The 25294-nt window shown below is 37.9% G+C and overlaps 1 protein-coding gene across 2 annotated transcripts in view; it reads right to left on the reverse strand.

Annotated features, from left to right (window-relative positions):
* The window catches only part of THSD7A (thrombospondin type 1 domain containing 7A), a 287802-nt gene that overhangs the window by 112394 nt on the left and 150114 nt on the right, over positions 1 to 25294 (reverse strand). For both annotated transcript variants that reach the window (XM_037383975.1, XM_037383974.1), the window contains exon 4: positions 12955 to 13786. In XM_037383975.1, the coding sequence (XP_037239872.1) occupies positions 12955 to 13786 (832 nt within the window). The remainder of the gene's footprint in view (positions 1 to 12954; positions 13787 to 25294) is intronic.

Genomic DNA, 25294 nt, shown 5'->3' on the forward strand with positions numbered 1-25294 from the left:
ATCCCCCTTTCCCAGAAAATTTAGGAACAATGTATTTGATGTTCCAAAGTCCCCTCTCATTTTTCAAAGATCTTTTCTCTTCTCTTACTATTCTTGACACTTGTAAAAGACCTTCAAAAGATTTTCAAACTTTATCTTATCAAGAGAAACAGATGTTTCTCATACCTTTCAGTGCAGGTGACTATATATAGACAGACATTCATAATTAAACTTACTAATTGTGTATTGTATAAAAATGTTAACTCTGAAAGATGCACATGCCATTTTAAAAGTTCAGTGTATGCAATACATTAGCTGAGAAGGCTGGTCACATTTCCTTTAAATGTCTGATCCAAGAAACTGCATAGATTGATCCTTCATTGAAACTTGGGAATGTCTTTGTTACACAAAATAGCATCTTCTGGGTCCGGTACCTAATGTTAGAGATTTGGTCTCCGCAAATAATTTAAAGCAAAGCTTAATTTCATGTAAATCGCTCTGCACTTGCTGATGGATTTATGCATCTGATTTAGTTACTCAGTTGGATGAATCTTCTCACAGGAGAAAAAAGCAAATGAGCAGGTAACAGATCAGAAGATAAAAACAGACAGCTCACATTCGTGTCATGATACCAGCCAAACCACTAGAAGTTCTGCATCAAACATCTCCATGCTCTGCGTACTTTCAGTAACATCTAAGTATACACTATATACAAAGTCAGCCATTCAAAAAGTACAGGGAATACACATAATCCTCACTATCGACCCATATAGTTCTTTCCAGATAACAGCTTGGAAAGCTCAAAGAAAAGTACATGAGTTGCATTAAAATTCTCTTATAAGTCAACAGAGCAAACTGCCTACAAGAACAGGTAGCATAAGAGTAACATGTAAAGTCTGTGGGTACTTTCTCTCAATCCAGTAAATACGTTCAAAGGACAGTGCTCTAAGTGTCTGTCTTTTGGCAGGGAAGAGGGCATTATACGATTTGAAGTAAGGCTGTGTTTTGAGAAAGTACCATTTCAGACAATACATAGATACAATGGGGAACTGACACTTAAAGTATATAAGCATGTAGATGACACAGTGGAAAGAGAAGGCAATCCCATGCAAACAAAAACATCCCAGGGGATAAACGAACCCTATTGCTATTAAGCCAACATCAAACCTATTCCTGACCTCAAATACTTAGATGAGATAAATGAACTAAAAAAAAAAAAAAAAAGTAATGCTGGTTCAAAGGGCAAAATATGGAACATAATTGCTGCTCAACCTCTTTTGGGGATGTGTGGTCAGCAATTTGTGTCTACTCACGTTCTGTAGCCTCCTTTTTGCTCTTACTGCAATAAATAAAAACTAAATGTTGCTTTAGATAGGAAGGTTCCCCTTGGGGATTTCAAAGTAATTTACGGGGTAACTAAGGCTATACAGACACAGATTGAAGCTTGAGGCATAAGCTTGGAGTAAATTGCATGTATGGTACCCACGTACAAATGAGCAAGCTGTGCAGCTGAAAGCAGTCTCCTCATTGGAAGATAAGCTTGCAAATGTGTGATAAAATCAGATTAGTCAAGAGGCAAAATATTTATTTCTGAGGTATCCTAAATTTCTATTAGAAAGTAAATCATGCTTTTACAATTTTCAAAATCCAGACAACTTAATTTTGTATGCCAATGGCCCATTTCAGCGTCTGTAATCTCAGTCTCAAAATTTACCTTTTAAGTTGTGTAGAAAAGTCGTGGAAGGGATCATTGGAATTTCCTCCTCTATAAGCCCAACTAGAAAAAAAATCTTTTTTTTCCTAAATTTGTCCAATAAATAAAGCCATGCATACTGCATGCATAAAGCCAAATACTTGGTAATGCATGACCATAGGACTGGTCTCTAAATTTATGCATAACAAATAGGAAAAATAAATGTGTTTTAAGCAAGGCAACAGGACTCATTTTACTCCATAAGCTATACATGTACAAGTAAGGGGTTTTCTGCTTTTGCTGGTTTCTTCCATAACATATTGGACTGATAACTGGCAAGAAGAGTTAACAAGAAAAGATGAACAGCAGCATGAGAATGGCTGAGTGGTTCTAACTAATAATCCGTGCAGTCTGTTACCTGCCTTGGCAGTAGCAAATGGAGGGTGAAAATTGAAAGACAGCAAGTATTCGGTCACATTTTCCCAGCATACACACTGGTTTTCCAGCAAACTGTGGCTTAAAGAATTCCTGCACACAAGTTGTATCTTTGCACTGAAGAGCCCTTTATACAGTTTTCCTCCGTGAATTAGTGCAAATGCTTTCGAATCCAGATAAGATTTTGGCATCTACATAACCTTGGAAACAATGGGTTACACACTTTTTTTTACTTGTTAATAACTGCAGTTAGTTATTTTTGCTTTAAAGTTGCTCTGTAAATTTCACTTTCTGACTTCAGACCTTACTCTACTTCAGACCATACTCTACTCACTTGCTCTGTAGCATTTGTGAGCTTAGGGATTTCTATAAGCTGTCTCCTCAACTGTCTCTGTTAGGTCCAAGAGTTCCTTTCCACTTAATCTCATTTTACTTGAACACAGTTATATTCTGCAATTACAGATCCTTTCTACTGCATGTGCAACTTTGAGATGTAAAACTGGCCTGGATTTAAGGGTTGTTCAAGATTCACTCTGAGGACACTCCCAAAATATCTGCACATTGTTATATCTGGATAATCTATAAATTAATGGAATTACGAGTCCACAGATCTAAGGTATTAAGGAGACACCATTTTGAAGATCAGTTTGCTGCTTTCCCAATACAGCTGCTCTTCATGTTCAAATGTAAAAGAGCTCCAATGTGAGGGTTGCAATTTAAACCTAAAATTGTACAGTGGAGAATGTGTTTTTTACAATAAATTCAATTTATTCACCCAGTGATGATATTTAAGAACTGCTATTTACTGTTTTTACCTATAATTTAAAGTAATAAAACCCAACTGACAAGGTTAATGCAAGCCAAACAGTCTCTTTAATAATTCTTGTTGGCATTATTTTGCCATATTTTTTCCATTCCTTCACCGTTATCAACATTCGGCTTTGGTTTTCTTTAATGAAATGTTCACAGCTATTATTCCTTGTTTTCATTCACTGTATAAATTCTCCTGGAATTCTGAGGTATTTACTTTTTCTCCAGATGACTTCCCATTTGATTACATACAGAGATGTCCATTGTTCTGAAATGAACAACATGGCTATGATTCAGGAGAGATACTGATGCCAACATAAACTTCTGGCACTCATGAGAAACAAAAGCCATGGGTTTGAGGTAGACTGAAAAGGACTTAAGTGGAATTTTACCTGTAAATTGAAAACTGACCTTTCATGCGCAGATTTGTGCCTCTGAAGTTCCCTGTACCTGCACCTACACCTACAACAGGCTGCTCAAGCCCTGGCATGTCTGACCTACGCTCAGCCCTAGTGTGGAAAGCAGACACTCCCATGTCTCACCATCCTCATGAGAGCTCAGCGCAGCAGGCATTATTAAGAGACACTAAACAGACATCGACCTTTTCAGACACCACACACAAAAAAATAGGAAGAAGATTTGTGTTCTTCCTCCCCTTACATCTCTCATACTATATAGTACCACAGGGATTAGATATCACGTGCCCTTCGTGATCAGGACGGGGTCTGGGGTCAGAACGTGCTCTGTCTGCTGAGAAGTTCAACAACCGCACCTTTGGGGAAGAAAATTGTCATTCTTTTTGAAGAAGGCTACTCCATTTTCAGCAAAAAATACAAGCTCTGCTTGTATTCCAGAGCAAAACCCCAACAACATAATTATGTTTTGAACACCCAAGACTGACTGACTGAATTAAAAGCTTGAGAGGAGTGAAGAAGACATAACCAAAACCTAAGCTAACTGGCTGGAAGAAACCCATACTGAGTATGATATGAGGAGATTCAGCAGTTCAGCAGAAAAAGTGAGCTGCTTCTGAAAGTTTCAGATCAAAGCAGGATCAACATGCTAAAGAAATCCAGGATCATTTAACAGGTTTTTTAAGTGGCTTCATCTAAACACTAAGGAAGAAGAGCCAAGACTATCTGGCAGATAAAAGAAAACACAGCAGGGCTCCCTCAGAGCAGAATGATTTAACCATTTCCTGGCCTTGAATGTCCTGTACACCATCAAGCATCTCCCACAACCAGCTGCATCATCAGGAACCATGAGAGTCTCTCTAGAAGTCTTGCTGATCTCATGAGACATTACATCATTGGATACCATTAGGAAAATGGGTTTCAGTGTTTCCTACCGGCCACAAGATGAAAACTATTGACACACAAGCCCATTTGACCTAACAAACTTGTCTGCAGAAAGACTTGGAACAGTGACAAATTGCTTAGAGAACACCAAAACTAGATGTTACTTTAGCACTTGAAAACCAAAATTACACACACAAACACAAATACACAGAAGCAGGCTTGTCGAGGCTGCATTTTTGACCAAAGGGCAAACTAAAGCTAGAGGAAGCTTCTGGAAAAGTATCAGAAAGTAGATTTGTGATTTAAAAGAAAAGCAAAATTAAAAACCCCACCAAAACAAACCACTAAGCTGGACAGTGTCCTTGCAAGACATCCTACAGCTATGAATTAACATTGACCCAACTCCCAAAGAACCTTTAAAACAATAAATAAATGAAACCAGGATTTGAATACAAGCATATTTTAATTTTCTCAGTAGATTGCTTAAAGTTTGCTTACACGTCAGTAGACTGCTGAAAGAAACATGAGACTATATGGAACACTTTCCAAAGGCCATATCGGCTTCCTTTAACTGCAACCTCACAGTGAAGGAGTAAAACATGTCCCGCACCACCCACCCTAGAAAAGCTCAGGCTTACACTGCTGGCAAATCTGACCACCCGTGGGCAGTGCCACAGCCTGGATCCTCACATCCTCTGACAGAACTACCTCAAGAAATAATCTGGTCAGCTCAGAAGGTCAAATGAACCTTTGAAATACATGTAGCTATGTGTGCAATTTTCTACGGCAGCCTTGAATGATCACTCTACCAGTCAGGAGGCCTGACAAAATCCAGTAATATTCATGCTGAATATTAATCTTCTGTGTTATTTGGGACTAAATCCAGATCTTAATATTCAAGATGTAGGGTCTCCTTGGTCCTTATCTGACCACCATAAAGCCTTAAAAGATGGTCAGTATGAGTAACAGGGATTTTGGAGTCAGCATACAGAGACAAGAATCAAGCACGATGTCCCAATGAGTTGCAACAAGCTATTTATCTTCTATGCAGTGTTCTTCTCAGGGTTTATACAGCCTGTTGGATACATTAACCCCTAAAGCAAACAAACAAACTCTATACCATTCTTGGATCAAAGGTATAGCTGGATTTTGAAAGATACTGTGATAAACTCTTTGGTATAAAGAAAAACACAGTTGATTTTCTCATAAATAAAATTAAATGAAAAAAGAATCTGTTTAATGAGCAGGTACTAGACAGCAGGAATCGTAGAAAAGTGATTTAGATCTAGAGTTTAGATAACCCCCATGAGTTACTCTGAAGATGTAAACTGGAATTTGTGAAGTCTAGTTGTCCTTGAGAGTTTGGTTGGTACACACTTGTTTCTTTAAAGCAGTTAGTGAAAATACAGTGCCTGTACCTTTTCCTAGTGGCAAAATGTAACAAGTATCCCTCACGATATAGTCCTGATTAATTTTTCCCTAAAGCTGCACTGTTTAGTATTGGTCATGTTGTACATTGTTCTGAGAAACTGTTAGTACCACACAGTATAATGGGCTGTTATAATCACACCAACAATGAGGCCACTTTTCTTCATTTACAATTCAAGTACTGTCCACCTAAGTCCTTTTCACAAGACTACTTTCCCATGATTCTTTCACAACTTTAATTCTGCCAACAATTATGCACAGCCAGAAATGTTTTGAAAAAAACAAAACCACTCAGGCTTTCTACATTATGGGAGAAAAAACAGTGATTACAGCTACTGTGTCATGGAAAAATATGTTAGCTAATACAGGCAAAGCAAGAAGTTTTACTCCACCCAAACAGCTGCTGTGGGGTTGTTGCAGATACCAGGAGCATCTGAGCAGACAAGAAAGCAGAAAGTATTAGGAAAAGATACTGTCTTTCACAATCCAATGGTACAGTGACATGCATGCACATCCCATGCTACATGCTACAGGTAATTTTAAAACTGATAGAGAAAGTTATTTGGCAAAAGTCATCTAGAATAAATGAATTCTTAAAGCTTATTTTGGGAGGGTAATTTCCCTTTTTCAGTGGGAATTTTTGTTAAATAGCATTAACCAGCATTTATTTTGATCCTAACAGTTAGATTCATGGGGTTATTAACAAAGAAAAAATAACAGAATGCCAAACTTCATGAATAAAAATATGCAATATTGAAGTTAAAATAATTTTTAAAAATACTGAAAATTATATTACTAATAGTAGTTTTGTTTCAGGTATTACTTTAGATGTTTTTCCCCTGTATTGATGCTTAGCTGTAACAATATCACTGGTTTCATTTCAGTCTCCAACATTTAGAAAAAAGTGGTCAGTATTAGAAGGCATGCTGAACATTTTATTTTCAGTGGGACCACTGAAAATTCAGCACTGAAGTACCCAACTCAGCCATTCTGGGGATCTGCATCTCAATCTCTTACCAAATTAAGGCTAGAAATTCAACATAGCATCCATTCATAGAATTCATTTGTTCATGCATGGGATTTATGGCCACAAGAGATTATCAGAACAGGTGGTTCGACCCCCATTACATTACAGGCTATTATATTTTGCTGAGGAAGACCAATTACATGTATTTGAATAAAAAATGTATTCTAGAAAGGCATCCAGTCTTGATGCTTTGTACAGAAATATATGAATGTCATACATCTAAATGACAGAACTATATGAAAAGAGTTCACTATATGAAAAGAGTTAAAATATGGCATGGAGAAAGAAATGGTTCATTGATGTTGTTTCAATTATTCAGCACAGTGTGTACGTTTCCATCTTAAATCTAGATCTTGGCATGGTATGTCAAATGTATAGCAATACTGACACGCGACTGTCAAAACAGCAGCCTCGGTAAGAGATGGAGCAGGTACTTAGAATAGAAAGGAACACTCAGTGAATAGTATTATACATATCCACAGAAACTACTTTCTTCACCAAAATCACATTAAAAATATATGGGATGCTTCTGACTTTCAAATTCGTGGAAATTCTAAAAGCACAGTGGAAAACAGAAAGCAATATGATTGTGTCCTCTTTCTCTAATAACATTATGCATTTTTATTATCCCAATGCATCTGACAATTACCTTGCAGTTTTTACCTGTTAGGAGGTTTTTCTTCCAAGATGACTCTTCCCTGTTCTCCATTGTTAACAGCATGCGCTCTATATGACCCCAAGTTAATTTATCAAGGTAATTGTATATAGCTTATTATCCAAAGATGTGATATTTACAGGTGTGCTGTTAGTGAACCACTTACAGCTTCTCAACCCTTAAAGTGTGGTGAGCTTGTTCTACAAAAACAGCCTTTCCAGTAACATAAAAAACACCTGTAGACATGCATACTTCCGTCTGGCCCTCAATGAGCAAGTGAAAGGTTGCTTATGCTCCTTCATCTCTACAACACTATTCCCTCACCTTCCCACAGTTTGTCCCCTTGAAGCTACTGGGCCTTAGCCACCACCACATTCATACAGATTACCCATTCTGCCTCTTGCCTCATGGCACAGTTCAGAGAGGTACTGAGAATCTTTTAAGACTTTTTCTAAGGAGTATATTATAGGGTCCAACAAACTAAGCTGCTGTATTATATGTCTGAATGTCTCTTTTGTTTGCTGTCTAACAGCGTATACCTCAGGGTGACTTGTCTGCTTCTTCAGATCAATGGCATAAAGAAAGTAACAGGCTTATGCTGTTATTTTTTTTTTTTATCTTCCTCCTTCACACAGCCTATAATTTAAAAGAAGAGTGAGAGTCCATAAAGTGGATGGAGGCATTCGTTGCATGATTTGGAAGGTCAGCACTTGGATTAGGAGGTTTCAGGACCTGGGAAGATGGACAAAAGTTAAAATGGCATCCTAGAGGAGCAGATTCTTTTTTTCTGCCAACCCATCTGGAGTATCACTTGCTCATCAGCCTGCATGTTCAGTTCGCCATTCTTTAATTCCTCAGCCCCTGGTTATCCAGCTTAAGACTTGTGGCCAGTAGTGAATATAGTGGCTGTGCTTTAAGCAAATACTATCTAAAAAAAAAAAAAAAAACCCAACAAAAAAAAGACCAAACTGATGAAAAAACAGGCATTATATACTCTCAAACTGAATGCCCAAAATTTGCAAGACAATTCAATAATTTTGGACCTACTGTCATCTCTCCTGTCTCAGCTATAATATTGGAATAAATAAAAGCTCAGACTCTCCCAAACTTGAAAGCTAGTAAAGCACTGCAATGACACCATGATGGAAACTTCCAAGAGAGTTTAATTCATTACAAGGGGTGGATATAGTTTGCTAGCTATTGCATGAATGCACAGAATGAGTGAGGAGGATGAAAAGAAATAACAAATAATTACTTTCTGAGAAGCACAGAGGTGAAACAAATGAAACATGATCATATGATCAAGTGCATAAAGGAGCTAAAACTAATCCACTGAGGAACTTGTCAGCATTTCTTAAATTTTGGATCCTTTTCTTTCCCATTATGTTTCACTGCTGTTACTGCATAAGGTTATTTCCCAACAAAGAATAAAAGCCCTAAATATATCTAAAATTTTACTGTTGTTTCTTGAATTCTCACTTCAAGTTATCAGTAATGTTCAGCTTCACAAACAGGTTTCTGCCACAGAGGTGCTGCCATGAGAATATTAACCAGTTCTGGGGGCTGCAGCTGGTGGGGATGGTTTCCTACTTGGTCTCCTCCATTTCTCCCCTCATTCCTACAGGGTTTTTTTTGTCCCAGTTTAAGCAAGATAAAAAAAACGATATCCAAATGATAGAGAAAGGAAATAGCACAGAAATCCCTGGGGCTTTTGTTGTTTGTTGTTTTGTTTGGGTGTTTTTAATAGGCAGTTTCATCCCTGTAGAACTGCTTTGACTACAGCCCCCTTTGCAGCTATTTGAGCTAAGTGATTCTTAGCAGTTGCAGGCTGCCCCCATGCCTGTGGACCAACTGCTACAGGGGATCTTCATGTACTTTGTCAGAAGATTTCAAAATCTTTGCTGAAGTGCAGAAACATACAGGCCAAGAAGATACTCTAGTTCCATGTTCCTACAGTTACAAACGTCTGTGCTCATAACCTGCTCCAGTTCTGAATATCAAATTCTTTCCCCAATCCAGTCGGTACTCAACAAAACATTTCAGTAAAATGGCTGTATGAATTAAACACTGCTAAAACAAAATATTTTTTTCTTAGACCTCCCCAAAAAGTCTGGTCAGGAAGACAATTAGGAGCAAATGTTTGAGAATCAATAGTAACAATTTGGCAGAGTAGGAGAATGCAAAACCAGAGTATATATTACAATAGAAAATGACAAGTTTAACATGAGGCACAATCACAACTTGTAATAGTGCAAACAGATTTGTAACTCAACATGAACTTTCACATACATTTTACGTTTCTCCACATTGACAGTTCGTTGCCTAACAGCTCTCTGTGAGACCTCTGGCAAACTGTACTTTCACCAAAACTGAGAAGAAAACATTTCAGAGGATCAGTACTGTCCTCTACACTAACAGCAACACTGCCCAGGTTTTTTTAGCTATCTAGAGCAGTCATGTAAATCACCTTTAATTACTGAATTCTTTCTTCTCCAACATTTCTATTATTAAGATATTTTCATTGTACCAGAATTTCAGACTAAGGGAAACATAAGGCAAATACAGGCCATGTAACTCATACATTATTGCAGAATGAGCAATACAAAATCCAATATTTCATCCTTCACGGAAGACTATGTATTGTTCACTTGGCAATAAAATGTATAAATTACACTTTGATTTTCTTGTTTCACTTCTCTTTACCCTGCCTGGTGTGCTGATGTGTCAAGAGAATTTGCCTTTTTGAAGTTTTGCTGACAGCGTTACAGACCTATTTTCTCCAGAGCACCCTTCTGAAACTTGTTTTTTTGAAACCCTTTTTATACTATACTAATTTTGCTACCTCTGCAAAAAGTATTACTCGCCTGAGGGTTTTTCTTCTTCTTTCAGTCATGCTGCCAGGGGGCTGATTGTTTCTGATTGCTAAAGTCAAAACTCCCTGAAAATGGACTATTCAAGCTGAAGAGCATTTCACACAAGCACAGCACGTTTTAGAGTCACCTTAGTTGTCTACATTATTTAGTAACACAGTTACTATGTGATGAAGATTATAAAATCATTTGAGCAGGCTGCATTGACAACCTGGGCAGAAAAATAATTCTATTACTTAAGATTCTGGAATGCAATCACAGAATCAATCATTGGACTACTTAGTGGAGAGTGCAGCTTAAATGAAACAGAAATATAGGTGATATACATAGGTCTCTCAAAGCTAAGGTATCAGTGCTGGAATTTCTCACATGAGTCATTTAACCAAATTTTCTTGTTTTCACTATCCAACTGGAAAAAAAGATTCTATGTTAAGCTTGATGTGAAGACTATTAGAAATCCTTTGTGCATTTACAACATTAAATTATATCCATTAGACATCAAAATGCCCACTGCACCATTTGTATCATTTTCTCCTCTGAAGAATCACTCCTACATTGTATTATCTATTGTTTCACTGCCTCAAGCAAGAGGATTTTATCCATTTTCCTGCTACAGACTGAAGTGTGCATATACATATGTATACACTGAGGTATCTGAAATTAAGATAGCATTACTGATATGCATGAATTCAAAAATGAGTGTAAAGATTATAAGTATATCATTGACTTCCAATTAAAATATTACTTTCTTTTATGATTTATCAGAGCCTCAGCATATGAATGTTTCCCTGCCTCCCATTTTTTTTTTACTTCTAAAAAATATTTTTTTGACATGGTAGTTCTGAATTATTTGTTGAACCTTACAAAAACTTGGGAACTTTCAAACAGGGCACCTGGCTGCTATCTACTAGCAACTGATATGCTTAATAAATTATTCCCTGTATTTAAAGGGTAATGATGTTTCTGGGTTAGGCAGTGTGGGCTGCATGATGTAAGGCTGGAAAAGGAAAGGATAAAGGCAACCTCTTTCTGTACCAGCACTGAGACAGTGCCTCAGCCAACACCTGGGACTGCCTGAGCAAACTGATTTTGAGATTCCTTGTGCAGATAATCATCCAAACATGGGTCAAAATATGAAAGAACCATAGAAAAACCAGAGCTATGAAAAGACTGCAAAAATGCATGCAGTCAACCCCTTCCCTAACCAAAAATTACTCAAGGTGTGCCGTTACTCACACATGCATTTCTAGCCTATTATAAACCTTCGAGGATGGAGGTGCCACGCATTCCCCAGGCAATCTTTTCCAGAGCTTCACTATTCCCAGTATTGAGAAGTCTAACCTCGTGCAGCACTGCTGTAATTAGCCCATTATTGCTTTTCCTATACAATCAGAATACAGAGAGAATAGCTTGTTCCATTCTTCTTTGTGACGGGTTTTTACATACTCATAGACACTAGACGTCTTCACTTGCATGTCCCTCCTTCCAACTAAACAAAATTTTTCTGTTCTTCCCTGAAGCCAGGGACGCCTCATCATACCTCTCATCATTTTACTGTTTTACTGCTGAATCCTATCTTGAAAGGATATATACTCAAAAAATATTAACTATATTAACTACACTTGAAAAACTATAATATATAATTTTATTAGAGAAAAATAGAGAGGAAAGTTCAAAGCAATTGCAAGTTCTATGACAGAATGTTTAACTGGCACAACAAAAACTCCAAAGTAAAATACCCTGAAAAAAGTTCATAAACAGGGACATAGCAGCAATGGATGTCAGCCTCATTCAGCAAGATATCTTAGTCATTTCACAGTTGAAGTAAAACTGAATAATCATGCATTGAACTAGAGGGAAGGAAATAGAAATAGTCACACGAAAGACAGAGAAAGGTAAACTATACTGAAAGAGTTTTGAGTTGGACAAAAACATTCTGGAGGATAATTAGGGGAAAAAAATGAGCTAGCACAAGAATGCCAGGTAAAACAAACAAGTGGAAGATAATACAGTTGTAGAAATGTAGCCAGAAGCCTATAAAAAGTTATCAAAACATCTGAGACTGCCAAAACTCTTGAAAAGTAAAATAATAAATAAATTATTTTTTTCAAAATGTCAGAAAAAACAGATAGACAGAATAAAAACGTAGATAAGAGAGAAAAAGAGGAAGTACCTGGAAGGAACAGAGAGATTTCACAGTCCTTCCAGGAATTTTGCTATAGGAATCAAGAAGGACAAATAGTATTTCATGCTCTTCTATTTCAAAACAAAAGGTACTGGAAAGAATAGATACTGACTTCTCATGCATCAGATTTCTCTGTTTTCTGCTTTTACTGTGAGTCTGACCTAGCCCAGCTTCCTGTTAAGTCTTTGTGCCCAGAACTTTAAAAGCAGTAACATCACCTCTTCCAAACACACACGACTTGTTAGAGAGAGAAAACCTGCCCGAGCCCACAGAAAGAGAGCAGGCATTTGAAAAATATCTTCAAGCTTTTGGAGGAAATCTGTTTAGACAAAGAGAGGCTAGGGAGTTACCATAGTTTAACAGTGCATATTTATATGATGCTTAGTATGATCACCAGCACAGTTTGCATGTTTCATGTCACAGAAACACCATGAGCTTGATAAGGGATGTTCATAATGGAAATAGCATGTGCCCCATATTGAGATTCGGGCTTGTGTAAAATAACACATGTGCACTTCTGCATGCTTTACCTTCAACAGAGAAAAAGATGTGCAGACTAATAAACAATGATTACCTCAGAGCAGCAGTTTTCCCATTTCTGTGGGTGCAAGTGACCTGCCTGGTTTGGTAACCAATTTGTATGTCCCAGTATTTGTTCTCCTGTCTATTCTGTCTGTTTCGATTCCTCTTCTTCTTAATTAACTCATGAGTCTCGGGATCTCGAACTGCCTTTTCTCTGTCCTTTTCCTTGTCTTTATTCTTCCCGCGTTTCCTTGCTTGCCTTATTTGTCTTGAATGGGGCACTGAGCATGCGCTCCAGGGTCCCACATTTAGGCTATACAGGCTTTCTTCAGCAGCACACGGGCTAGACTGACAGATCTGAAATTCGGTGAGGTTAGGACAAGCAGATCCACCAAACTGTGGTGGAGCCACAACATGCCGAGTTCGATGCTGAAGCCCATTGCCACAGGTCTTTGAACATTCTGACCAGGGGGCGAATTCAGCCACGATGCAATCCTGCCGGCATGGGATGAGGCATGCCTGCTCCTGGCGGGGCTTGGGCTCAAAGTACTCGCAGATGACATCCTCAGCTGGCACCCCATTGGATTTCTGGATACAGGTGATGTCCCTTGTCTGAATCCCTTCCTCCCCTCTGAGGCACTCCAGGGGCTTCTCGTGGCTGCGGGACAGAACGGGCTGGCACTGGTTCCAGCTGCCAATCTGCCAGTCATACAGCTCCTTGTGCCAGTCGCAGACCCGAAAACAGCTCTGCTGGTTGTCTGGCCGCTCCGGCTGCTTGCAGTTTGTCGGCAGCGTGGTCCAGCCCTCCACATGGGCGCACCACACCGCTCGCGTCTGGATGCCACCTGGACCACATTCATCACCCATGCATCTCCCCCATGGACCTGGAAAACAAGAGAAGATGCTAACATTGCACACTTAAGTGTTTTTCTGCTGTGATGCAAAACTGAGCTCACAGAACCAGTTTTGCATTTCCTGTTCCTCTAAGAATTTCTTTCCTGGAAACTTAGAAAGCACAATATAAGTATGGGATCATTCTTCATCCTCTATTTTGATGATGACAGATATATTTCACTTTTTATCCTAGGGAAATTGAATATTTACTTACAAGGAATTAATCACACAGAGAACTAAGACCTGAGCAATCACAAAGTGATCATGGAGTTTTGACTAGCAAGACGGGAGTCAAAGTCTGCCTCTCCAAGGCAGGAATCTAATCTACTTTCTCTGCATAAATACCCTTTACTGGACTGTTTTGGTTTTTCCTTCACATTTCTACTGCACTACTCTCTACACCTTGATGCCAATTAATATTGTGTTCTCTTCATTCCATATTGTATTAAATAGTAAGAATAACAAAAGAATACATTTTGAAAAACAAAGGTAATTTTAGGTAGGTCACTTCTATTCTTTCATTTATTATAACTAAAATAAAAATTAAAACCAGTTAAGGAGTGTTTGTTCCACACAATCTGTGAAATTATTATACAGAGTGAGTTCTTGAAGACATACCAGAGACACACCGGCTGATAACTCTCCAAAGAACAGAAGTTATTGAATCACAGAATAGCAGGTTGGAAGACACCTCAAGGATCATCTTGTCCAACCTTTTCTGGCAAAAGTACAGTCCAGACAACATGGCCCAGCACCCTGTCCAGCTGCATTGAAAGTGTCCGGTTTTGGAGAATCCACCACTTCCCTGGGGAGATTATTCCAATGGCTGATGTCTCTCACTGTGAAAAATTTTCCTCTTGTGTCCTACTGGAATCTCCCCAGGAGCAACTTGTACACATAAGTAACTTGTACTCATTGCTTTTCTAAAATATATAAGGTCTATGGTAAATATTCAACATATTCTTATAATCAGTGTCAACAAAACAAAAAAAAACCCCAACACTATATCCTTGAAAGCTGATATAGCTGCTTTTTCCATTATTAAAACCTGCAATATTGAGCAGGTTCAGCTCACAAAATCCACAAATCAGAGGGTAAAAAACCTGTGCTTTTCAGGTTTTTAAAGACCTCCCCTCATACACACCATGCACTGACTTACTACGAAAGAGCAAAAGAACAAGCAGTTCAGGAAAAACAAACAAACAAACCAACCTGTAACCATTTACCAAAGAAAAGATATCTATCTGCAGACCGTTGGTCACACAGACCTTTTCTCTGACTGAGTGCTCATGTTCCCTGCAGAAACTGGGGCCGAGCCACACAATCCTCATTCATCTGAATGATCCCAGTAACAAGACTATTTGTGTAAGTAAAGTTGTGGCACATGCTGGGCTGAACCTTTGTAATTTCCAAAGCAGAATAATTCTGGTACTGCACAAGAGTAAGTTGAACAAACTACGGCAGGTACAAATTGTGTACACCACTTTCTTATTGAATGCCTGGAAGGAATATGAAGCCACATCTTATTACTGATTCCCACAAGCATTAAAATTCTCATTGACTTCAACACAATTTTCAGCTGTTCATCCAACATTAACTTCAGTAACGGTTTGGGAATGGGCTGATGGTAGGTTATACACTTACCCTCTGATCCTCATTGCCTCTTTTCTTAAGCGGACACTGCAACTGAACAGTTTGTTTGTAGTTCTAAAATCCTAAGCATTAATAATCCATAGCAATGCCAGCTGGCAGAGACCAAGTCAGCCCATGGAAACTCCTCAGTATTTTTTGCAGATTAAGGTTGAATTAGTGTTTCCAAGGTTTAGTTAACTAGCTAGAAAAACAAATGTATATTAATTACAAATACATTTCAGTTTCCATTTCAGCAAGATTACCCTACTTTATCTCTAACCAGCCTTCCACAATTGACATAATCATTGTTGTATTTAATTTAGGTGTATTTACCCTGAGTAGTGTATTTACACTGATATCATTTTCCCAGAATACTGCTTTGAACACTTGCCAACTTTGAAAGAGTAAACACTGCAGAAAATCTCCAAATAAAACAGAAATACTAAAATGATCATGATTGAAATAAAGCTAAATCGTTCACCTTGCCAAGTACAAATTTCTGTCTTATCAGATCACTGCATCTTTTGTATACTATGTGTGTTTCATGAAGAAATCCCTCTTTGTAATGAGCAGGTCTTTACTATACTCCAGATGAAGAGTTTGACCATTTGGGATTCTACCAGATTTTCCAAGAAATCCCATTGTACCTAAAAAATTGTACTTGACATCTAAGTATCTTCAATCCAAATCATTGATATGTTGACACTAATGCAAATGATAAAAATCTCAGCCTCAATGTACTAACTACTGCCTTTGGCAATGTAAAGGGGGGGGAGGGAATGAACCTGTACATGAGTGTCATAATGAGGCAAAAACAAGCTCTTTCATTAGATTACAAAATTGTTGCTTTTAGAATTAGATCCAAAATAATAATGAGGTAGACAGGCTCATGCATTAAACTGCATTATTTTGCTTTTGCTGTGAAACAGCATACAATTTAATAAAAGCATTGCCAGTGAGTACCAACAAACCGCACTTACATGAACCTTTGAGCAAACTACTACTCAGGACCTCTAGGTTCACATTATTGTTGACGCAGAACTATTACTGAGGTATCTGACCCTCCCCCTTATCCACATTAAGTTGCTTTTTAAGTTTAAATGCAAAATAATCCATTTAGAGTACAAGGTTACAAGTACACCAAAAACTTAAAAGTTGCACTCTACTGCACGCTTCTTTATATGACTCTGACAGGGCCCTACAGTGAGCCACAGCTTTGGGGCAGGGCTCCAAAAGCTTAGGCTTTCTAAACCTCCAAAACGTTTAGGCTTTCTCCTTAGTGAGCTTCCTCAAAAGACTAAAGGGCTTCCACACTTGACAAATTTCATTTGCGCAGAAACTTAAACCATGTGGAGGGGAGAAGTGTTAAAGAAAGAAAGATGAAAGCAAAAGCAAGGAGAACAATAAATGAGTTATACACAATTCTTCCCCCCGCCCTCTGAGCCTCCGTTGTGACTCTGTGCTTCCCTCCCATACAATGATTGAGCAGCAGCAAACTCTGTCCTGTGCTCTCTGGCCTCCAGAAATCCCTCTCCCTCTGCAGTCTGGCCACCTGCTCCATGCCATACCCCCATGCTCCCCACCCTTCTCTCTTTTCTGTGCCATCTTCCCCAACTCTGTAAATGGCTCCACAACTACTTCTTCAACAAGTGTAATGCCAATGAGGAAAAAAAAAAAGCGTAACCAGTACCATTCTCCACTTTTCTCTTTGGGATTCTGGAAGACATAGGGAGCAGGGCGGGAGAAAGGAAAAAAAAAATAACCACCCTAACACTTCCAATACTCAGTGCTCCTTTAGAATAAGTTGCTAACTTGCAATTAATTTAAAAAAGCCTATAAACATGTCAGCAATCTCAACAGTTTACCTTAATCCAGTTTTAATCCAGTTTTCTTCTTCGGGGGGGGGGGGGGGGGGGGGGGTGAGAAGAGGAATTTCTACTTTGTTACTTTATTTAGCTTTCAAAATATTATTTTTAAAAAGATTTATTTCTAGCAATATGAACAGAAACTTGCTTTGACCAAAATTATTCTGGGAAATGCCAATTTTAATTTTGTTTTTCTTTGAAATCAAGAACTGGTATTCACTTAACCAACATTTCCATCAGTTTTCAGTTGGTCCCTGCTTTGAAACATTCAGTGAGGTTATCCACATTTGCTTGTAGGATCACAAGTCACTGTTGTTAACCTCAAGCACTAGCTGAGGAATGTTGTCGCCATACATTCTTTACATGGACCTCACAAAGAGACAGAAGCTCCTCTACAATTCCCTTTACAGGTACAGATCTCTATCTGCCAAGAACACGAAGAGCCTACAGTATTTCACTTCTAATTTAAGTGGCCCCAAATACACTGTGAGCATCAAGGCCAGACATGATTCTCATTTGAAAATAATCACAAAAAAGCAGGAGAATAAATGTCTCTGAACTGAGTAAAGGGGCTTTGTGACTATCCAAATAACAAGAAGTGCATCCCAACGCAGTCCTGATTCACTGCCAGGCTTTCTTCTCATTGCCACAGGTTGAAGAAGAAGCACCCAGCACATGCTTACAATATTTCTTTGCTGGCTGGTCAAGACATCACTGAAGATACATCATGGAAAACCAATGAAGGCAGAGGCTTTGCATGATCCTTAGAAGTCTGAGAAAACCACATACAGATCACCTGCAACATATGTTTTATATTACAGCATTATTATGGGCTGTACAATTAACACAACATTTGTAAATGTGAAATGTGGGGATAAAAGTAATCTCACAGAAACTACTGTAGCACAGATAAGCAGCCCAGCAATGAAAGAGATCAGCAGAAGGCAATGCAGAGTCCTGTCCACCACCATCAGTTCAGAGCTGCAGGAGGTGCGTGGGGGGTGGCTGCTCTTTCACAAATTCTCAGCGATGTTAAGCATTAGTAACAACAACAGAAAGCCTATCGGAAAGCTGTCGATCCTAATCAAGGCCTCATATGATGTTTTAATTAGCTCTTTATGAGTATTCTTTAGGTTCTTTTTTCCCCCACTGAAACAGCCTTCATGCAGACACAGCCCTCCCTGCCGTGGGCTGATCCAGTTACACCCAGGCGATGGGATGTATGTCTGCTCAAACCATTTTGCACTGCATATGCTGCAAATGCAAAGTTGTTTTTCTTCGGATTTTGTTTTAAACATGTTTAGATGAACAAGTCATAGTCTACCTGCAGTAAGCTGTACCTGTCTCATGAAAATATCATCATTTAACCATTCTGTGTTTAATCAGCATATTACAAATGGCAGTTACAGGAATAAATAGGAACCTTGCTTCTTTTTTGTTGTGGGGAGTTGTCACCAAAGTTTTAGTGAGTTTAAAATGTCTTTTGAAATTCTTTGTCTTCTGAAGAGATTACTATATAATACAATATTAAGATTCCCTCTAAGCTTCTGGAGGATTAACATTTCTTTTTTTAGGAAGCAGGAAAGTAAGTGAATTAACCATTATTGCAAGTTTATTTTGAAATTTCAGGGAGTGATCACAATGGAGTCAAAAAATCAAGACAAAACCCCCACTAAAGCACTGACAGCTTTGCAGTAAACCAAGAACAAAGTAATCTATCATAGTATTTAATATCTTATATATTAACATTGTTTCAGGTACTAAATTTATTACTATTGGAAGCAGAAAAAACTTATTTTTAATTTTGATTCAGGGCAAATAAGGCTATGTGAAAATCCGTCCAGCCTTTCGCCACACACAAATAAGAAAAAATAGACAAAACCTTCCCCAGCTGTCCCCAAACATAAAACTCAAAATATGTCTTAAAGCAGAGCAAGACATTACTCCTATTTTAAACAAATGAGGGTTGCACCACTGATTTAATCTGAATTTTGCCGTTCTTCTAGTGAGAATTGGTTTTGACCCATTTTGTATTATTGGTTTGATGCCTGTAAGTAGCATTAACAGTCTAATGCCAAAGAGAGAGACTCGGACTGCACAAGACAGTGAGCAGCTTAGTTCTCAGTATTTTGAGAGGATTGTCTTTAAAGAGACTATTGAGAGACTGATGAGCAGAAATCTACTTTTTCTAAGTTCAGAAACAAGCTAACCTTACCCAATATTGGAGACCTCAAACTTCTCTGTATTGAGAAGGTTGTGATGAGGGCTGAGAAGGTTAACTGGGTGATACAGGGCTGAGAGTCAGAAGGACACCAATATTACAAGATACAGTTCAAGTCTAAGCAGTAAATCTCAGGAGAGGTCAAAAAGACACAGATCAAGAAGTCTTTGAAGGACTCGGGAGATGGCAGTGAATGCAAACTGCAGCTCTTGATAGCGGAGCCGGTTAAGAAGCAGGATGAACAGCTGGCCACTGAGAATGTAACAGCCTCAGAGCTGCTGTCAAAATCACTTGTAGATCCTAATTTAATTTAATTGCTAAATTAAAATACAATAAGCATGTCTATAACTTGGTACAGTATACCTATATTATCTATATTTGCTTTACACAATTATGGTGGCAAAGGAAAAACTGTGGCAGCAACAAAATATTTTTATCATAGGCAGTAGCTAATTTTGAAAGTCTAAATAGCAAACCGAGTCTCATTGATACAGACACATTCCCTATTACACTGGGAAGAAGTAATACAGCAAAACATCCTCATTCTAGATAAATTCTTGATGGCCTTTTTTTTTTTTTTAAATATAGAATCTGAGATGCTGTCAACATGACAAGCCGGCCGCATTTGGAGAGACAGATTCTGTAATTTATACTATCAGGAGTGCCAAAACAGTAGAAGATCACTCATAACAAAACCTTTATTTCTGCACCTTTCCCACCCATGGCGGGACTCCCTGGGCGCCGTACGACTTAGCTGGCAAAAGAGCAGGCAGCAACTCTCCCCTCCAGGAGTGCTATGGATCACCTTCACTGTCGTTTCTATTTAATGCTTTTGTCTTTCTCTGCTCCTCTTTCAGAGGTTGAAAAGAACATGCAAGGCAGTGTCTGCATCAAAGAAAATGGATTGAGGATATGGAAGAGAGAGAAAAAAGGAAAAGATTCTCAACATAATAAAACATAACACCTGTGATTCAGAGGATGGAAATGGACAATCAAATATACCTACAAAGGATTTGACTCCTAGGTCAAATTTTTTGTTTCCTGATACTGCAAGGGAGAGTGTAAACCACACTACAGTTCAAATAATTTCAGAATCTGAAGAAAAAGTTGTTCATCTTTCTCAAATTAACAAGGAAATATAAAAACTAACATTAAAAAACAGTGATGTAGATTAATCTAATCTACAAATTTCACATTGTTTCCCCAACTTTTCGGTGTACACTTTCAAACAATAAGATAAAGATAAAGGCAAACTTGAAAGTATATAAAAATCAGCCACTTAGGTATCTTTCTACGTGTGCACGTAATTATTAAGGTACTTTAGAAATGTGGTCCCTTTTTATTTTTTCCCCTATTAATATCCATCGGGAAAATACATTCACACATGTTCCTGGTACTATTAATGGTAATTAGCATTATCCATCTGTTCTCAAGTTTCTCTTAAAATCATGACTGTAAACACATGAAATAAACCTGAGTAACTATACCAGTTTAAATTCTGACAGCATTGCAAAAAGCGTATTCACTGTTTCCCTATCAAACCATCTTCATACTAGAACTTCACAAATTACTGGAACCAAATTTTACCTCTTTTCCTCCAGCAAGTACTCCTTTTGTATATTAGAAAACTGGTGTGTCTAAACCAAGGTTGTGACTCCATAAGAAAAAAATGTTAAATTTAACATACTTTCACAGTGTTGGAGTGGCCTTCTGTGCCATAATTCATGGCAGTTTTAGCACCACATTTCACTTGGTAGAGGAGAGTTTTGTCTGCTTTGTGCTTTTTCTGCCTTAACATTGTGACAATTGTAACAGATATTGAAAATTTTTTTCATCTGTTATAAACATGGAGAAGGTAAAAGGCAAGTATGTAGTACAAAAAAATACATAAAGAAACAAAAAGGTCTCAAATATTTTCTCCTTTATTTAATAAAATGTTAGTTCTTCATCCCACAGACGGACAGGTCCGAAAACTTAATTCAATGTGGTTTTTTTTAAAAAAAAAAGTAAAAAAAAGAGAAAAACTCAACCACCTCCTTATATTTGTCACTGTTGGATATTTATTTTGTTACTCTAGCTGCGTGGATTCAAATTTTTAAATGAACTCTATCAGGGCTCCCACTTTTCATACCACATTTGTTCCCAAAGTAATCTGAATGTACAGTGGCATTAACACCTTGAAAACCACTATCTACACTGAAGCTATCGAGAGCCTCCAGCTCACAGTAGTGGTGCAACATGATTATCTGAAGTATATGCTAGTGCAGACACAAACATGAAAGGCTGACAGCTCACAGTGCAGAACTATCTGGCTTTGTGCTGTTGTCATAACCTGTAATTAAATCCTTTCCTTTAGGCTTATTATACACTTAAGTTAATTCTCACATTATTCAGTTTTAAAACAGTCTTCCTTCAAACCTTTTTTTTTTTGTTTGTTTTACCATGAGTTCCTCTAACTATTCCTTTTTCCTTTACATAGCATAGCAGTAGCAGCCAAAATGAATATTGAATGAATACACGAAAGGAATACTTAATTGAAGCAGCATGCTTTAAAGAGAAACAGAGCTTCTATGTTCTACAAAGCAATTACACTGCTTTGAGCCTCTAGTCATGTTGTAATAAATACTTCTGATATTATAAGATATTGAATACTGTTTCTTCCAGCCCACAGTCAGTTTACATATAAAGCTGGTTCGTGAACATTTCTTAGTTTCATTAGAGGTGCTGTTAAACCATACTAACGTATTCCTCACACTCCTGTTCTCTCTCTAGTCACACTGCTGGCTGAAAAGCCAGATAACGCTCTTTTGACAAAATGATGATTCCCATACACAGCAAACACTCTCGCAGGCTTTGTAAGTTGGATGAAAGGCTTCATTAACCTTTGCTTGTATCTCTCCTGCATATGTCCATTTTGTTTTTTCTGATTACTACAGGTGAAAGCTGCTCTTCATTTCCTGCATGAAACAGCTATACTGCGACAGACCAGAGACCTATGTATGCCCATACCCATCTCCTACAGCAACAAAAAACAGAGGCTTGAAGAAGGTCTAGTAATGTGGTGAGCATATACAATGCCTTCCCTGGTATTTTCCCACCATTTCCACGTCACACACCAAGGTACAACCTTCTGATTCCATTAATACTTATACATGGACATCATATAAAGAACATTCATGTGTTCTTCAATGACCTTCTAAATATCAGTTGTAGGAAGCATATTAGAAACTCCTATATTTGCTGTTCTTTCTGTGCAAGGCTACCAGAAATGTAATGATAGAAAACACATGGCATGAACCTATTTTACCTTATGCAGTGGGGAAGGAAAAACAACCAAAAACCACTCCTGTGAACAGCAGAGCCAATTATGAGCAAATCTGTGAAATCAATAGTTACTTCCAACTATTATGCAGAATGTAATCCCGAGAAAATATTAGCATTTTACAATGAAAGCTCTATAATTACATAAGCAACAATAACTTCACCACAAATTATTCTTATCTGTGTCCCTGTAGATTTTTACAGCTCTGCCTGCATCAGAATCTGATTTTAAGGGATAGGTTATTGAGAAAACCAATTCATGATGCCTGCCTATTAAAGAGGAGGATTTGATTTGTATAGATTAAGATGAGGTTTTCCCCTTGGTTTTGAACCAAGATTCACTGTTTTCTCCCTGTTGGCATTTTACATGCAATTCACTCGCAAATCTCAAAGCAGATTTTAACTGAAACATTGCTAAGAGAACATCTCACTTAACCTGAAAATCTCATTGTTTGTACTATTCTCAGTGACTATACGTGGAAATGCAGATTGTTGCACTAACTTAACTAACCAAGGCTTGCCCTTTACTTCTCATCAGTGAGCCCCAACTAGATCAATTGAAAAAAACACCACTAGCTCTTGTCACAACACCGGGGCATCAGCAAGTGTTGCTGCAGATTAGGAGAGTTTATTTCTGTCCAGTCTTATGCAATCTCATGGTAATCAGCCATATTGAACACGTTATAGGGACTTCAAATCATATCACTTTCACTTCTATCATGAAGAATTTTGCAAATCAGTTTATTAAACGTGATTTTCATCAGTACATACAGGCTGCTCTATTAAAAAAGACAAAATATTTCTGTTTCAATTAGCACCAAGACCAAGTGAATGCTTCTGGTTTTCCGGCTCTGCCTCATTTTCTGCCCTTTTATTTCTTTCCCTTGTTCATCATAGCCTCCTGCTGTGGTGCTGATGGCCAGAAGTGCTAGTTGTGTGGCTGCCGCAACCACAGGCTACATCCATCAGTGCACACCATCATGCTTGTGCCAGCCCAGCAGCTTGTAATCCCAGTCTCTGCTTACACTAGCCAAGGGCAAACAAGTAAAAAAACTTCCTTCACTGAGATATGAAGAAATTTACTGCTATAGCTTTTCAGAGACTGGCTACAGCTTTTTGACTAGACTACTAGAATCAGACATCAGAAATTAAATGTGGTGTCTTTGCGCAGTGACTTTTTAAAGGGTCAGACTTCCTGCGAGATATATATGTCAGACAAGGTAGCGGGAAGTTGGTTATAGGAAAACACTACAATTTAGTTGCATGAAGTCAGAAAGAGATTTAGGTTGAACTCTCAGACCTACTGCTAGCTTGCAGGATGATCCATATGCACCAATTCCATCTCCTTGCACTTCAGCTTCTTCTGTGTAAGGCAGGGACAACAATATGAATTTTTAAAACACATTTAGACATATTGATGAAAAATGGTGTGCAAGAAGTTAATAGCAGCAGGAATACATGTTCTGTCATTTTCTTTCTGGAAGCGCACAGTTTACTCAGTATCTTTCCCTTGAGTTTTGCCCTAATTCCCAGTTGCGTTGAAAGGTGTGTTTTAATAAAAAAGCAAGAAGCCCAGATAATAAGCTGCTGCTTTTTCTTACTCTTAACAGAAATCTTATTCATAGAGCACAGCATGCATATTTCTCATCTGTGTCTTCCCTCTGCCTCCTTGTCCACAACAGAGATAATACAGATATTCAAGGATTAAATAAGAAGGTCTATCATATCTTGGGATTCTTTATAGTTGTTTTCTTCGCCACTAACGGAATAAAATAAAATAGGAGACCTGAACTTAATGAATATCACTTGGATAATGTTCTGGACCTGTCATCCTTTTGGTTTTCTTCTAATTCATTGAAGCAAAGGAAATTTAAGGAAATTGCATCTTTTAAGTACAGAACATTACATAAAGGGTCAATTTTATATATTTATTTGTATTTGCCTCTAAATATTTCATTACTGAAATTGTCTACGTGTGGGACTGAAATAACAATCCAGTCATAAATCTTTTGAAGTGCACTAGAGAATTTATGTCTTGCTGAGATACATTCTCCCAAGCATATCCTCTGTTCATTTATTATTCATTATTATCTACAGCTTGCCGAATTCCTATGAAACCCATTTTCAGTTTTTAAATGGCAACTTTCCCCTAAAATTGTTGTGCTTTCATTATGTAGACATAGTGCTTAGAACTACGGGAAGAAAAGCCAACTAAGCCATGTGGATGTACGGGTGCCACCATGTACCAGACAAGCATAGATCTATATTAGTTTAGAAGAAGTCTTGTCAGGACCATATAAAACTTGTCACTTCAATGTATTCAAAATAAGTAATGTCCTCATGTGAACACTCTTTAATATATCATTTTAACTCCAGACAACTGAGATAAAAAATAAATTCAAAAAAGTGGCTATTACTTACTTCCATCTGGCAAATGTGTTGCACAATCATATTAAAAT

This window comes from Falco rusticolus, chromosome 4 (genome assembly GCF_015220075.1).
Source record: "Falco rusticolus isolate bFalRus1 chromosome 4, bFalRus1.pri, whole genome shotgun sequence".
NCBI classification, from domain to species: domain Eukaryota; kingdom Metazoa; phylum Chordata; class Aves; order Falconiformes; family Falconidae; genus Falco; species Falco rusticolus.